This window comes from Eleginops maclovinus, chromosome 10 (assembly GCF_036324505.1).
Source record: "Eleginops maclovinus isolate JMC-PN-2008 ecotype Puerto Natales chromosome 10, JC_Emac_rtc_rv5, whole genome shotgun sequence".
NCBI lineage: Eukaryota > Metazoa > Chordata > Actinopteri > Perciformes > Eleginopidae > Eleginops > Eleginops maclovinus.
In genome coordinates this window covers 6,064,260-6,077,767 of record NC_086358.1, presented here as the reverse complement: position 1 = coordinate 6,077,767, position 13,508 = coordinate 6,064,260, and the positions used below count along the sequence as shown (strand labels likewise).

The 13,508-nt window shown below is 41.7% G+C and overlaps 2 protein-coding genes across 3 annotated transcripts in view; both read right to left on the bottom strand.

The window, feature by feature from the left end:
* Window positions 1-2,367, bottom strand: part of ift140 (intraflagellar transport 140 homolog (Chlamydomonas)) — a 24,833-nt gene extending 22,466 nt beyond the window's left edge. Inside the window, exons 1-7 of the mRNA XM_063893943.1 lie at window positions 2,234-2,367; window positions 1,621-1,784; window positions 1,270-1,491; window positions 1,029-1,150; window positions 777-907; window positions 347-522; window positions 185-276 (exon numbers count right to left, since the gene is read on the bottom strand). Coding sequence (XP_063750013.1) covers window positions 185-276; window positions 347-522; window positions 777-907; window positions 1,029-1,150; window positions 1,270-1,491; window positions 1,621-1,767 — 890 coding nt within the window. The 5' untranslated portion in view covers window positions 1,768-1,784; window positions 2,234-2,367. The remainder of the gene's footprint in view (window positions 1-184; window positions 277-346; window positions 523-776; window positions 908-1,028; window positions 1,151-1,269; window positions 1,492-1,620; window positions 1,785-2,233) is intronic.
* A 602-nt stretch (window positions 2,368-2,969) lies between these two features.
* telo2 (TEL2, telomere maintenance 2, homolog (S. cerevisiae)) lies at window positions 2,970-12,736 on the bottom strand. 2 transcript variants are annotated; one of them, XM_063893946.1, is made up of 21 exons: window positions 12,677-12,736; window positions 11,810-12,175; window positions 11,201-11,478; window positions 11,013-11,081; window positions 10,606-10,753; window positions 10,391-10,493; window positions 10,252-10,320; window positions 8,851-8,992; window positions 8,215-8,351; window positions 8,040-8,125; window positions 6,927-7,019; window positions 6,754-6,842; window positions 6,556-6,647; window positions 6,206-6,322; window positions 6,035-6,106; window positions 5,491-5,661; window positions 5,313-5,404; window positions 5,119-5,218; window positions 4,793-4,857; window positions 4,499-4,614; window positions 2,970-3,611 (listed from the first exon to the last, which is right to left on the bottom strand). In XM_063893946.1, the coding sequence occupies exons 2-21, from the start codon at window positions 12,148-12,150 to the stop codon at window positions 3,490-3,492; spliced, it is 2,502 nt and encodes an 833-aa protein (XP_063750016.1). In that variant the 5' UTR covers window positions 12,151-12,175; window positions 12,677-12,736; the 3' UTR covers window positions 2,970-3,489. The 2 variants fall into 2 exon arrangements, with proteins under 2 accessions (XP_063750016.1, XP_063750015.1); XM_063893945.1 differs by having other exon boundaries at window positions 12,535-12,700.
* Between the last annotated feature and the right edge of the window lie 772 nt (window positions 12,737-13,508).

The window sequence follows — 13,508 nt, the reverse complement described above, 5'->3', positions numbered from 1 at the left end:
GAGACAGTTATTCAAGTTTAAAAATGGGATTTAAAGTGTGTGTGTGTGTGTGTGTGTGTGTGTGTGTGTGTGTGTGTGTGTGTGTGTGTGTGTGTGTGTGTGTGTGTGTGTGTGTGTGTGTGTGTGTGTGTGTGTGTGTGTGTGTGTGTGTGTGTGTGTGTACAAACCATATTTGTACACTGACCTGATAACCTGCTCTCCTGTTGCTGTGATGAGGAGACCGTTCTCTGTCCAGACAATGTCCACATTCTGCCCGCTCTTGCTGCTCAACTTCACCTGTCAGTAAAAACATGGTCACAAACCAAACTGATCTGAAGAGAAAACTAAATGATTGAGGTTTGTATACCTTCATAAATTCCTGAGCTCCTCCCTCAGGCCCAAGTGTGTACTGTGACAGCATCATGGTCTCTGTGATCAAAGCGAGCACCTCTCGTTTCTCCAGGAAGAGCAGTTTCTTGATTGCGCCCTCCACACTGAGAAGTGTGCTTGTTTTACCACTCTCATCCACACTGTGGACTTTACCTATATTCAAGGGACACAGGGTTAAAGATTCAGATGCAACATTTCCATTCCCTTATAGCAAAAAAAGATGATATTTTGCCACGATCAGACAGGTTTGTAGAATAATAACAATATTCTGTGATGGATTATTGAAACCCTGCTGAAGTGGGTTTCACGATTTCTTTTTTTTTGTGGCTTTAAAAATACAAACTCACAGGGTTCAAAAACTGTTTTAGCATTACGACGTTGCACACCAAAAAGAAACAATCTCCTACCATCTGCAGTGCAGACGTAGAATGCGAGCCCCTCCTGTGGTCCCATCTTGAGAGGAGCTCCCTTCCAGCTGAACTTGTCCAGAGCCCTCTCATCTCCACTCACTGACGCCCGGGCCAGCATTGCCACATCGCTGCAACATGAGTTAGGACCCACAATCAGCAACAAATCATTCAGATCAAGAGAGAATAGTGATGTGACAATTCAACATTATCCAAGAAGAATAACCAACTCTGAGCTTTGCATTTACTTACTCTCCGGGTGAGGCCGGTCTGAAGATGCAGCAGGTGATAGGTTTCTTGTATTCATGCTTCACAAGATGGTTTCCTTGAAGTCTCCCTCTAGCATCTACCTTCCATACTGCAAGCACTCCAGTCTGTCATAAATAATAATAATCAATAATCACACAATCAAATGTGAAGTTTTAATAGATTCGGATGGCATCTGTGCAGGAAATGCATGTTTATAATATATTGAAATCAGGCCTACACTCACTTCATCACCAGTTACTAAGCGGCTGCCTGAGCTGCTCCACTCGAGCAGTGTGATGCAGGCTGCATGTGTGCTGGGGAGGACTGTTTGATCTCCAGAGGGGTGTGTCAGCAGCACCACCTCTCCATTCTCCCAGCCTAGTGCCAGCACTGGCTTTGTGGGATGCCAGCGCATCACTGTGGGCGGGTGAAGACGTTCTAAATGGCATTTTTCAACAAACTCTCCCTGCAAGGATGAAGAATGCAAACGTTGTCAAGTAGGCTGTAATTGATCATATTCATACACAGGGACTACAATAGGATATTACAAGGTGGTAATCTGTGTCAGTGTTCATGTGCAAAGCCCAGTGTTTACCTGCCGCAGGTAGAGGTCTACATTGCCTCCATTGGTGGAGCTGCTGGAGGCAACAGCCAGTACAGAAAGGGCCGAGTGCCAGGTCAACTGAGAGGGCACTTCACTGCCTTCAGGGGCATCAATCCGGTGGTCAAAATACACCGCCATGTCCCCTCTGCTCCTCCCTGGAAGAGAAGAGTAACAAGGGAGGGCAGGTAAAGCCTACAATATTATACATGGTTATTATTCATGGTGCATTCTTTGACTTCATGTTTTTGTATGTGTTTTGTGGCTCTATTGCGCTTTTCCAGCTACTTAGCTGACTGGCTAATTCGTGTTGTAAAAGCTGGGTAATTACTAGTTATCACTTAAAGTAACGTAACCCTCAAATACAATTACACTTTATATGTAACGGTTATCGACTTAACTTGGAATAAAACCGGAATTGCAATAGATAAACAACGCGGTACACTTTTAGCTATGGACTCGTATCATTTAGCAGCGTTATTCGACTAATGAGTAAGTTAGCTTCAGCTGCTAGCATTAGCTTAGCTAGCCAAAGTTAGCATTCCTCCCTAGCCTTCGCTATTATAGAATGAAATTCATCGATTTGTTAAATTATCGGAAGACCAACCTGACTGCCGTTTGCTTCAGGTTACAGCCGATTTGGTTGTTTAATCTCAAAACAACTTAAACAAACCGACTGTCACTTGGTGTTGTTGTATAGCCTCCCGTGTGAGCGAGAAGCGTCTCTACCAGTTGCCCCTGACAACCTCGAAGGAGTAGTTTACGGAAAACAACGAGGAAACCCGAGTCGCGGTCGAAGGTCAGTAGCAGCAGTAGTAGTAGAAGTAGAAGGAGCAGTACCACGCATCCATTGTTTGATCTCACCAAGAAATGACATTGAAGTTGTTTCCTCAGCTTCTTATATGTTTATTCGCAGTTATGCACACATTCCTACATTTGACACGTATCATTTTGTTACTTGCACTATTTTATTGCACTTTTTACTTAAATATTCATTGTAAACAACTATGCGGTAGCTATTTTGACTTTGAATTAAATGTTAAGATAAGGTATGATACAATTAACAAAATCCTTCTGTACTCAAATTAATTCACCAGTACGCCTAGTGTATAGTGTCATGAAAATGGCAAGGCAAATAAAGTAAATTGAGTAACTTGCAAAAATGTTTTTGATGTTGTAGATTTGAGATGTTTGGTATAAACTGCTGCCCAGTGAATATCAATAACACAGTAACCTCTCTACTAGCTATATCTGTATTTACTACAAAATAATTCTACTAACCAATGCAGATCTTTCAACTAAATATGCCAAGGAAATCAAGTCAAGGAACTTGAGAAAAAAAATAACTATAAACTGTTTATTTAAAAAAAACTGTCATAGTTGGGAAAATACACACATTTGTCAGAGTGAATAAGTAGTATTTCCATTATTGTTGTATGTACGTGAATATTCACAGGATGTCCTTTGAAAACAAACAACCAGAGTACCGAGACGTGCCGGTACAGGAAAGAGGTTGAAGGATATCCTCATAACTTTTATTGGTGGACAAAAACGGCATCCTATTCTCCATGCAATCATTATTTTATCTGGTTCATAAATGATACACCATGTTCATCTTAACAATACAGCGTGTGGGCATGATTTATTTATGAACAAAGAGATAAATCAACTTTGAAAAGGTCTGCTCTCTTTTTCTGCCTGTTGCCTGTGCCAGTGGTTGTTCCAGGATAGTGTCGGCAAATATCCGGAGCATCACTTCCATTGACCTCAGTCCTCTGGGTGAAGATGAGACGGCGGTACAGTGAAGCCCGCAGCGCATCAGAGACACATTCAGTGTTTTCATTGTTCATGTTGATGCTGAGATCATGACTCCATGCTCAGTGCTTGTTGGTCTTGTAGCTGTTTCTTCAGGCTCTTATCCAGCAGGACCAAACTCTGTATGGCTAGATTTCTGCAGTCTTCATCAGGGTCTCCTTCAGCCACATCTGTGAAAATTAACAAAGGGATAGTTTGGGGTAATGTGTGGTTGTATGAGGTACTTATTCATAGACAGTGAATGACCTGCAGTAGCGATGTACTGCTGTGGAGGGGGCATCATTTTAGTGTCATCTTTACCTTCCCTTGACACAGGCCTTTCAAATAGGGAACTGAATGAATTATCTTTGCTCTCTACCAGACTCCTTTCGTTAGTTTGGATTCACAAAAAAAACACACACAATAACACAAATAAACAAAAAAAACAAGCAAATATTTTGTTAAGTAAGGGGGGAAATAACAGCTATACGGTTGACAGTATTGACAGTAAGTACCTGATATGACCCCACTTTAAAAAATCCCCCCTCTAACAGCACAATAATATTATTAGCATCTTTAGCTCAAAGATAGCCTAGATGTCTCGGAATGATAATAAGAGCAAAATCATTCACATGCACATAATCCTGGCATTTTCATTGAACAAGTAACAGTCCTTTGTGGAAGGACAAACTGTGTCAATCGTCATTCAGCTGCAATGTGAAACTACCCTAACCCTCAGAGGGATAAAGGAACATCCAACTGCTGCAGGGCCGATCCCGTCATGGACGGTCCATGCAGTACAGGACATCCGTGTTCCTCTCCCATTTCCCAGAATTGCTCAGTCCAGCTGTACATGTGTGTGTGTGTGTGGGTGTGTGCATGTGTGTGTCATTGAGAGGACATCCCTTCCAGAATTACACTATGCAGGTGCAGCCTCAGACATTTGCTCATTTACAAGAATCCCTCATTTGAAGAGGCTAGTCTATTTTTAATAAATACAAACAATCTATTGCTTTATTCATGAGTAAGTTCAAAATGTAATCCACATGTAAAGACTTTGGCAGTGTTTTTGATTTACCTGCAAGCCAGGTTCTGGTCTCAAAGAGCTGCTCGTTCAGGTCCACCAGCAGGGTTTGACTGGGCATGCTCAGGAACACGGAGCAAACAGCGAAGAGGACGCCTCGTCTCACCATCCTGCAACAGACACATTTCAGTTTACAGCTCAGACTGATATGTATTATTATCTTCATTATGGTCTTTAAAAAATATGTTTCTAGGAAGAGGCTATAGCCATACAGGAAGACTAAATTATAGTGGTGTTAATAACCACAACTATCTTAACTTCCCTGAAACAATTGTGCATCATACTTACTGGTCAACATGGTAGCGCACCGCCCACACAAAGTCCAATAAAGCACGACCCATCTGTGCAGCTATCTGCAAAAAACAAAACAAAAATAGACTTATTTTAGCCTATTGTAACATTATGATGTGTCAATTCCTAATTCTGCTTTTAAAAGCTGAAATACAACTCTTTACCTAGCTATAAATCACGTTTCTGATCCCCTTTTATAATAAAATATACATATTGAAATACTTTACAGGGGTCATACCTGAAACTTAAGCACATTGAAGTTGATAAAAAGCTTTACACTGAAATGATATCATATAAAACTAAACTAAAAACTAAAAAATTACCGGTGCATTCACTGCCAGGTGCATGAAGAGGCCCAGCGTGTGGATCAACCTGCCCAGTACAAGATGGTCCCCGCCCAACAGGTCAAAGGTCACCTGAGGCCTGGCAGGAAGGCATTACACTCCGGTTTTATCGGTTGAACACACAAAACAACAAGAGTGGAGCCTTAACATTTGTCTTGAAGAAAAACACTTACTTGTCATAGTTGCTGAGAAGAGGAAAAAAGAAATGTCCGGCAACCGGGGCGTAACGGTTAGGGGTCGCCTTAGCAGGAGGTTGTGTGACACCCTTCAGCAGGAGCAAAAGGAAAATGAATATACAACTATTAAAGCTCAGGAGTACAGTTGTGGTGAACCATTGGTCCACTTCACTACCTTAGTGAGGCGTTTCGTCTTGCTTTGAATCCGCCTCTCTACCACCTGTCTCCAGTGGACAGGGTTGTCCCCGGGGTACGGAGTCAGATCAGTGCTGACAGGAACACCTACAGGCGGACTTCTCTCTGCAGTGATTGGCTTAGAAAGCTCCTGCGCTGCCAGGGCTAGGACCTGAGAGAGCAAAACAAAAACAGCTTCATGATTGCTCTCAGCAATGATCAGAACAGCTCAAATCAATCTAAAACGTTTTTTTGATGACCTATTAATAATAAACGTCCATTTCCACTCAAAAAGTAAGAAAATAATGGCATGAACCTTTCAAATATGGAAAAGTCTTTCTATATAAATGATCAAATGTAATGACTTTGGGTTTTGGACTGACATTATGAGACATTTAAAGACATCTTATAAATGTTTTCACAATTTTTTGATTTATAGACCAAACAATTGATTAATCTAGTGAATAATCAGCAGAATAAATGATAATAAAAACAAGTGATAGTTGCAGCCCTAAATCATTCATCAAGGAACACAGCCACTTTACCTCCAAGATATCGAGCCGCTGGCATAGACTGTAGTTCATGGAGTAAAACTCTGTGGTCAAATACTGAGTCACCTATCCCAGAAAGTATATATACATTCAGATACAATTTAAATGTGCATAAAATGTGCATAAAATGTGCATAAAATGTAGAAATAAAGTGCTGATCATTACAGGGATGCAGTCGGTGACCGTGAGCGCCACCATGGTCGCCTGTCTGAGACTCAGGAAGCCACGTATGCTGTATTTATTCTCCATGTGAAGAAGCACTTTGGTCAGCTGGACACTGATCTGAAAAACACGGAGACAATCATAAACCATAGAGTGAAAAGTAATCTGTAAGGAGCCATTTTTCAGAAAGATTAGTTTTATTATAAAAGATATGGGATTTGTCTTTACAGGAAGTAAATGCTCTGATTTTATATCAAAAGCAAAAGATATGTCGTTTGAAGTGTATTTTTTAATGGCATTTTCAAGGGATGAATAAAAACTAAAGCACTTTCTGTTGTGTGTAGCCTTCATACCTCTCTGGCAGCGAAGACGTTCTTCCTCACCAAACCCTCAGCCACTCTCAAACTGAGCTCCAAGCGCACCGAGTCCTCAGAGGAAATGAAAACTGGAGGGTTCAACAGATTAAAAAAAGATTACAGCTGGAAGCACATTAAATATTGAAACACAGGGTGATCTATGAGATGGGATAAATGTAATATCTGGAGCCATACTTTCCAGACAGTCTCGTAGGTAGCGTGGCGGGGACTCTTTACTCATTTCCTGATCGGCAGACATGTCGTACGGCGTGAACTCGTCGTCGCTGCACCAGGGAAAGACTTTAAGTTACCAAAACCACTTCTCACAATACATAATTAAAGTATAACAGAGAAGAGATCATATTTACCTGTCCAGGTCGGAGTCGGGGTCAGATTTTGACTTATTTTCAGATGATGCATTCTGGGTAGTTTTTTCACTGGCCTCCAGAGGAGAGGTGACTCTGCGAATGATAGACCTAGTCTTAAATACGATCTATGCCTACAGACACATAGAAAGTGAGTATGTTTAATGAGCCCTTGATTATACTTCTTATGTGAATAGAATATTAATTGTCCAAATCATTTAAAGTACGTGTGCTTGGAAGATACTTTCCTCCATTGCTTCTGTTAAAATGCTATAAAACGGACTACTCAGTTATAAAAGAAAAACTGTTCATAAAGGCTGCTTAGATTTGTATTGTCAAACGCACAGCAATTACACAAGCAGCTGTTGGAAATTAAAATCTGTGGTTCATTAAAAGTGATCTCCGTCTCCCTTCACCAATACTCATTAAATATGGTAAAAAAAAATGAAAATACACAAAAATAAAAGACATTAAAAATGCAATTTCTTTGATAGCATTACAGACTGTTGACCTTTATTTTGGATCCATTTTAAGCTGTACTTATGACCAAACGCACTGATAGAAATAGGGATAATAATGTTTGGTAGTTTTTATGTTAGTTAGATAGAATCGAGGATGAAACCCTCTTTATTAGTCACATACATGCACACAGCAGAGCACACACAGTGAAATTAGTCCTCTGCATTTAACCCATCCTAGTACTAGGAGCAGTGGGCAGCTATCGTGCAGCGCCCGGGGAGCAATGGGGAGGGGGGGATTGGAGGTGTCCGGTGCCTTGCTCAAGGGCACCACAGCAGGGCCTAGGAGGTGAACTGGGACCTCTCCAAGTAGCAGTCCACTTTCCATATTTCAAGTCTGTTGGGGACTTGAACCGGCGACCCTACGGTTCCCAGTCCAAGCCCCTACTGACTGAGCCACTGCTGCAACTCTTACACAAAACCAACACCCTCTTACTTAAAATTCCTCATCATTTTCACAATACTTCCAGTTGCTAATGTAAGCACAGGGGATTAAAGTGATCATCTGCTAGGGAGCGTAATAACATTGAACCGTATGATTGTATCACAGATATTCTGACTAAGATGCGTAACAGTTATTAGATGTGAAGTCACTTACCCGTTCTCAGGCTCAGCCTCTGGCTCCTCTCCAGAGATGGGAGTCATCATAGAAAGCAGCTCCAGGGTTTCCTCGTCCTGATCGTACTACAGCACAACACAAACTCAGACGCAGGTCCCCACGGCCTTTTAATCAAATGATTAATAATATATTTGAGGGCTTTTATCAACTGTACCTCAAACTTGAGCTTGGTTTTGTTGATGTCCATGCGGGCGCTCAGGCACTCCCCCACCACCATGCCCATGTGTCTGATCCGCACCACGCTGCTGTCCAGGTGGCTCTGCATGCCGCCCAGCATGCACTGAAGCAACTCTGAGAGACACAGCACAGAGAGCAGAGGTAAGGGGGCGCGTTTTACAATCTAAATTCATACTGTCTTATTGAGGAATGGGACAATTTGAAATAACAATTATCTTGGCTAAAATAATGCCCAATCTTATCAGAGCCATCCTGAAAAAATGCTTTAAACACTGAAATTGCACTTAAACATAGTGGATCATTTTTTTAAAACTTGCATAATTGTGCGAATTTGTCCTTTCTTGCTTAATTACACCGTTATTTTTTAAATCAGGTATGTTTTTCCCTACCATGTTAGCCAGCTAAACAGCTTTTTCAAATCACTAAAGTTAGTAAATGTATGATTCTCATCTTATTGGGAGCGATTTTTATCATAATCAGCGAAAAATCAAATGTAATCTTTGAACATATCAAAGGTAGCAGAGTGCGTGATAGAAAGGACGTGAAGCCATAACAATTGATATTTATTCTGTTGGTTTACTGAGTAATTTAAGGCCTCGAACCCTGCTTGTACCTGAGCGTAGTTCCTGCAGCTCGGCGTCTCTCAGCAGACGCACACTCAGCAGTAAGGCCTTACTGACATACAGCTGCTGCTCCAGAGGTGTGTGCTTAACTGCACTGGGGTTAGCCCAGGCCTGGGACAGAGACCGCAGCACCTGAGAGCACACACCCACACACACACACACACACGTCAGTAGGGCTGGGCGATATGGACCAAAAGTCATATCCCGATATATTTAGGTTGAATATCGATATACGATATATATCCCGATATTTTTTCCGCAAAGTGAGAGCTGTGAAATGAAATGCTCAGTCAAAGTCAAATACGAGTAGTTTCATTGAAAACTCACTATAAAATGTAAACATAAACACTGTATAACAAAGCTCCGTAAGGTGCACATTTAAATAAATAAAATATCTTAAATAAAAATAGCCTTGTTTGGAGACAAGCTGTTTTCATCTCCCAGTCTTGCATGAAGTGAACTGTCACGCTCATATAAGGCTCACACGTCCTGCTTGACCACATATCGCTGGTCAACACAAAATGGGTGAGTTAGCGAGCCGGCCTGCAGCGTTCTGTCTGACTTCACTATACATTTGCGGCAGTGCTTCTCGTGCAAAATAGTTTCGACTGGGAAGCTCGTATCTCGGGTCCAGCTTTTTAATTAGCTCTTTGACCCCGACCTGTTCCACTGTTGCAACAGGGACCATGTCTTTGGCAATGTGAAAGGACACCGCCTTTGTTATTGCACGCCACTTGTCGCTTTTCTTCTCATACGGCACACAGCGGGGAAATGAAGCTTGCAGTGAGCTTTGTTTTGGGGCTGGAGCTTTGTCGGGTTGGGGACGGCTTGTGCCTGTGGCTTCTGCAGCAGCTTCACACACTCTTCATATTGCACTTTGTGCCACGTTTTTGAGTGATGAAAAAGATTCGTAGTGCTTCCACCACTGGCTGCAATGTGCTTATGGCACTCCCTACATATAGCTTGGTTTTGTTGCTCATCTGACAATTTGTATCCGAACCATCTCCAAATGATTGAGCTACTGCTTTTTCTTTTACCAACCAAGGGGCTCTCCACCGTACGCTCTGCAGACGTTGTTGCCTTCTCCATGTATGTTGAAGAGTGCCGGAGTGTCCCTCCCCCTCCCCCCCCCTCTGTGCATGAAAGAGGAGGGGCGGAGCCGGGGCGCGTGAAGCAGTGCAGAGAGTTCCGATCAACGGCTTGCCTGAAGCAAGTATTACAGCGCAATTTTGAACTATATCGATATATGCGATATGGTCTAATTCCATATCTTATTAAAAAATATATCGATATATCTTAAATATCGATATATCGCCCAGCCCTACACGTCAGTATCATCCCAAAATATTATGTTTTGTCAATTTGGGTGCTAATTATCCTGATGCGCTCACCTGGATGAGCAGTGGCCTCCGCTCCCTGTCGGCTGAGAGGTAACCCAGGACCGTTCTCAAGACTTGAGTCTAGGAAAACAAAAAATCTTCATTAGTTAATGTTAAAGTTATAATATGAGGCTGCAAGTCATCTTCTTACCTCATACTTGTACTGTAGTAACAGCAGTTTGTGAGTGATGACAAACTGGGCCTTTTTATTGGTTATCACTAGATTCCCAACGATCCTGCCAAAGGCTTCAGGCCTGAAGAAAGGAGGTGGGAACTGGTGTCATGAAGGCAAATAGAAAACTCAACTACAGGCTATCTAAGCTGTAAGAGGTTTAACTGTGTATGACCGTCTCTTGTCCACGTTACCCGCTGACGGCCTGCACCAGCCCAGTGAGCACGCTCTCCATCCATCGCTGAGGAACGTTCTGGAGCAGCTTCCAGCAAACCCTCTGCCACACCATGTCAGAGCGCGTGCACACAGACAGCCGGGGCGCCATCACTGCAAACACAGGACCTGGAGGTAGGAAATAAAAATGCAACAGGTAGATACATCTTAGTCTGTGTCTCAAAAAACAATTCTAATTATTTCCTAGAGCGAGTGAAAGGAAAATTCAGTTTTATGGATGAAAGTCATGCCTATCAGACGTAATCAGTATTCTCTAGAACAACTCAAAGCTTTTGGTTTCATAAAACAAACACTATGACATTAACAGATAAACCAATAACCACAAATCAATGCAGTTTAGTTTCAGTTTAATGTACAGTAAACTCACCACTATGGCCCTGGATACACACTTTTCCAAGTGTCTGAGACACGAAAGTCAGGGAGCAGTCTGTGCCATCTGTTCCAAATAAAAATCAGAAAACAGTAATGATGACAAATTATCATTTTGATATCCTACAAATAAATCTTTGACATAAGCCCATCAAATTCTGGCATTATATTAAGATGATCCTTCACCTCTGAGTGCTTGGCAGGTCCTCTCCAGCGCGGTGAGCATCTCTGAGGCGAGCAGAGTGTAGTACTGCTGAGGGCAGAAGCAGTGCTTGTTCTTCAGATGTAACCGGTTGGCGGTGAGGTCTGGCAGCGCCACAATACGAGCCAGCAGAGTCTCCCTGAGCTGGGGGGAGTCAGAGGGAGCCGTCAGCAGACAGTAGGACCAGAGCAGCGCAGCGAGGCGGCCGCTCTGAAGGAACTGCTCAGTGACGCTGATCAACAGATCCAGGCTAGTGCTGGCTCTGTGGAAAGAGACAATGAAGAGAAGTGAAGACCTGTGTATAAAAACTATGCATGTAGATAACTCACAGATATACATTATTCATAATTTTAAAAGTATTTACAAGTTTGATTGCACATACATAGCTAGAACCCTTTTCCCCCACGAGCTGGGATGTAAAACCAAGTGAAATAGGAAATTTCAATGTCATGTTTTTTTTAAATAATGGTGAATATGTAAATAAAGCTAGCAGACCTTTAAGGTTCAGAGAGAAGCAGTACCTTAATGAAGCATTGACAGAATTCTGATTCTGAAGAATAGTCTTTTTACTATTAGAGAAGAACACCACCCACCTCAGCTCAGATATTCCCTCCATCAGCACCAGCAGGGCTTGCTCGGGGGGGCCTCTGAGGAACAGGCCGTCCCACAGTTCAGTGCGCTGGGCGGCTGAGAGGCCGGGCAGCCAGTCCGCCTGGATGTTGCTGACGAGGAACTGAAGGGTGCGGGTAAAGTGAGCCCTCCTGAACTCTGCTCTCTGATCCGAGCTGCTTCTGCTCTCTGCTCCTTCATCCAGGAAAGAGTGCAAGGTTTGAAGAGAGCTGATAATGTCTTCGGTTTCTGTGGATGTAGAGAGGGTTCGGAAACACTGGGCCACGGCTACACGAACCTCAGTGTCTGGGGCAAGGGGCTCCATCTTTGAAATGCTGAGCTGGTTTTACCTGCAAAACAAAAACATGACAAATATAATAACAGATATTACCACGACATATATGAAACTAACACACAACAATGCACCGTTTTAGGTTGATAATAACCATGAGTCTATTTTACGATGTTGGGTTTTCAGCCTTAACTGGTATTTATAAGAAAAAGGTTAATTGTTTTTTTTACGTGAACTCTTCCGTTAACGTTACCTCTGTAGTTAACAGTCAATAAGCGTAAATTAGCTCATTTAAATTCATCCTTATGGCCTTAATTAAATATATGTGTCGACATAAATAGGTAAACACACAACAAATAACGTTAGAGCTGAATGAATATTAGCTTCAACAGTTTTTATGTCAAAATGTATACGTACCTGCGCATTTCTATTTACCAAACTACAACATATTAATTCATATTATATGGTGGATATGATTTAAAGTCTATTTGAAATTAAAATGTTTATTTTTTAGGTTTAATTTGCGGTTTCTACTCTCAGTTAAACATGAGCGTCCCACCGTGTTCGCTCTGTGTGCTCCATCAAAATATGTCCGAGGTGAGCAGGAAGGAGAGGAGAGGTTCCGGGGAGAGTCCGACCCGTGAGGCATTCAAGAAAGCAACGGTTTTTATAACGCTAAAAGAGTGCTTTAAAATCACGTTATACATAGAGTAAGGAAACGCATTAGGAGACTGTATACAATTATACATACAAATATTGAAGAATAACAAGATATGGATCGAAGATACAGTAAATAATCCCCTTAGATTGAACAGGTAATTTCAGCATCTGAAATAAAGGTTTCAGCTTCTCATAACAGTCTTATGAGTGGAAGACAAATTACAAAAGTTAAAACTGTTAATTGATGAGCAACATTATTACAAGGTCCAAGCAGTACATGTCTACAACCAGCAGGTGGCGCATATAGGTTGGAGGCTGGAGGGACCTATGGAGCTTGAACATGAATGGTGAAATAATAAATATGGCCGAAAATGGTCAAAGACAGCAGAAAATAAAGGTTTTGCATTTATTTAGGTTTATATGGAAGTGAATATGCTTATACTATATCTAATACTTTGAAATACCGTCCTGATAAATTGATTACATACTAATCCTAAAAAAGGAAAATGGCTCAAGCATTACTTTTGATTAATTGTGAGGTACTACAATGAAACTACCATGTAAATAATAATAATGCTGAAGAGAGATCTATGATTAAGCGTTAAAATGCAAGAAAAGTATAAATAAGAAAATGAAGTTAAAGGGTACGGTATACTTAAATTAATACAGTATTTATTCTAGAGTAAATCAGAGTTGCACAGTTTCATTATTGCACACAAAATATTTACTGT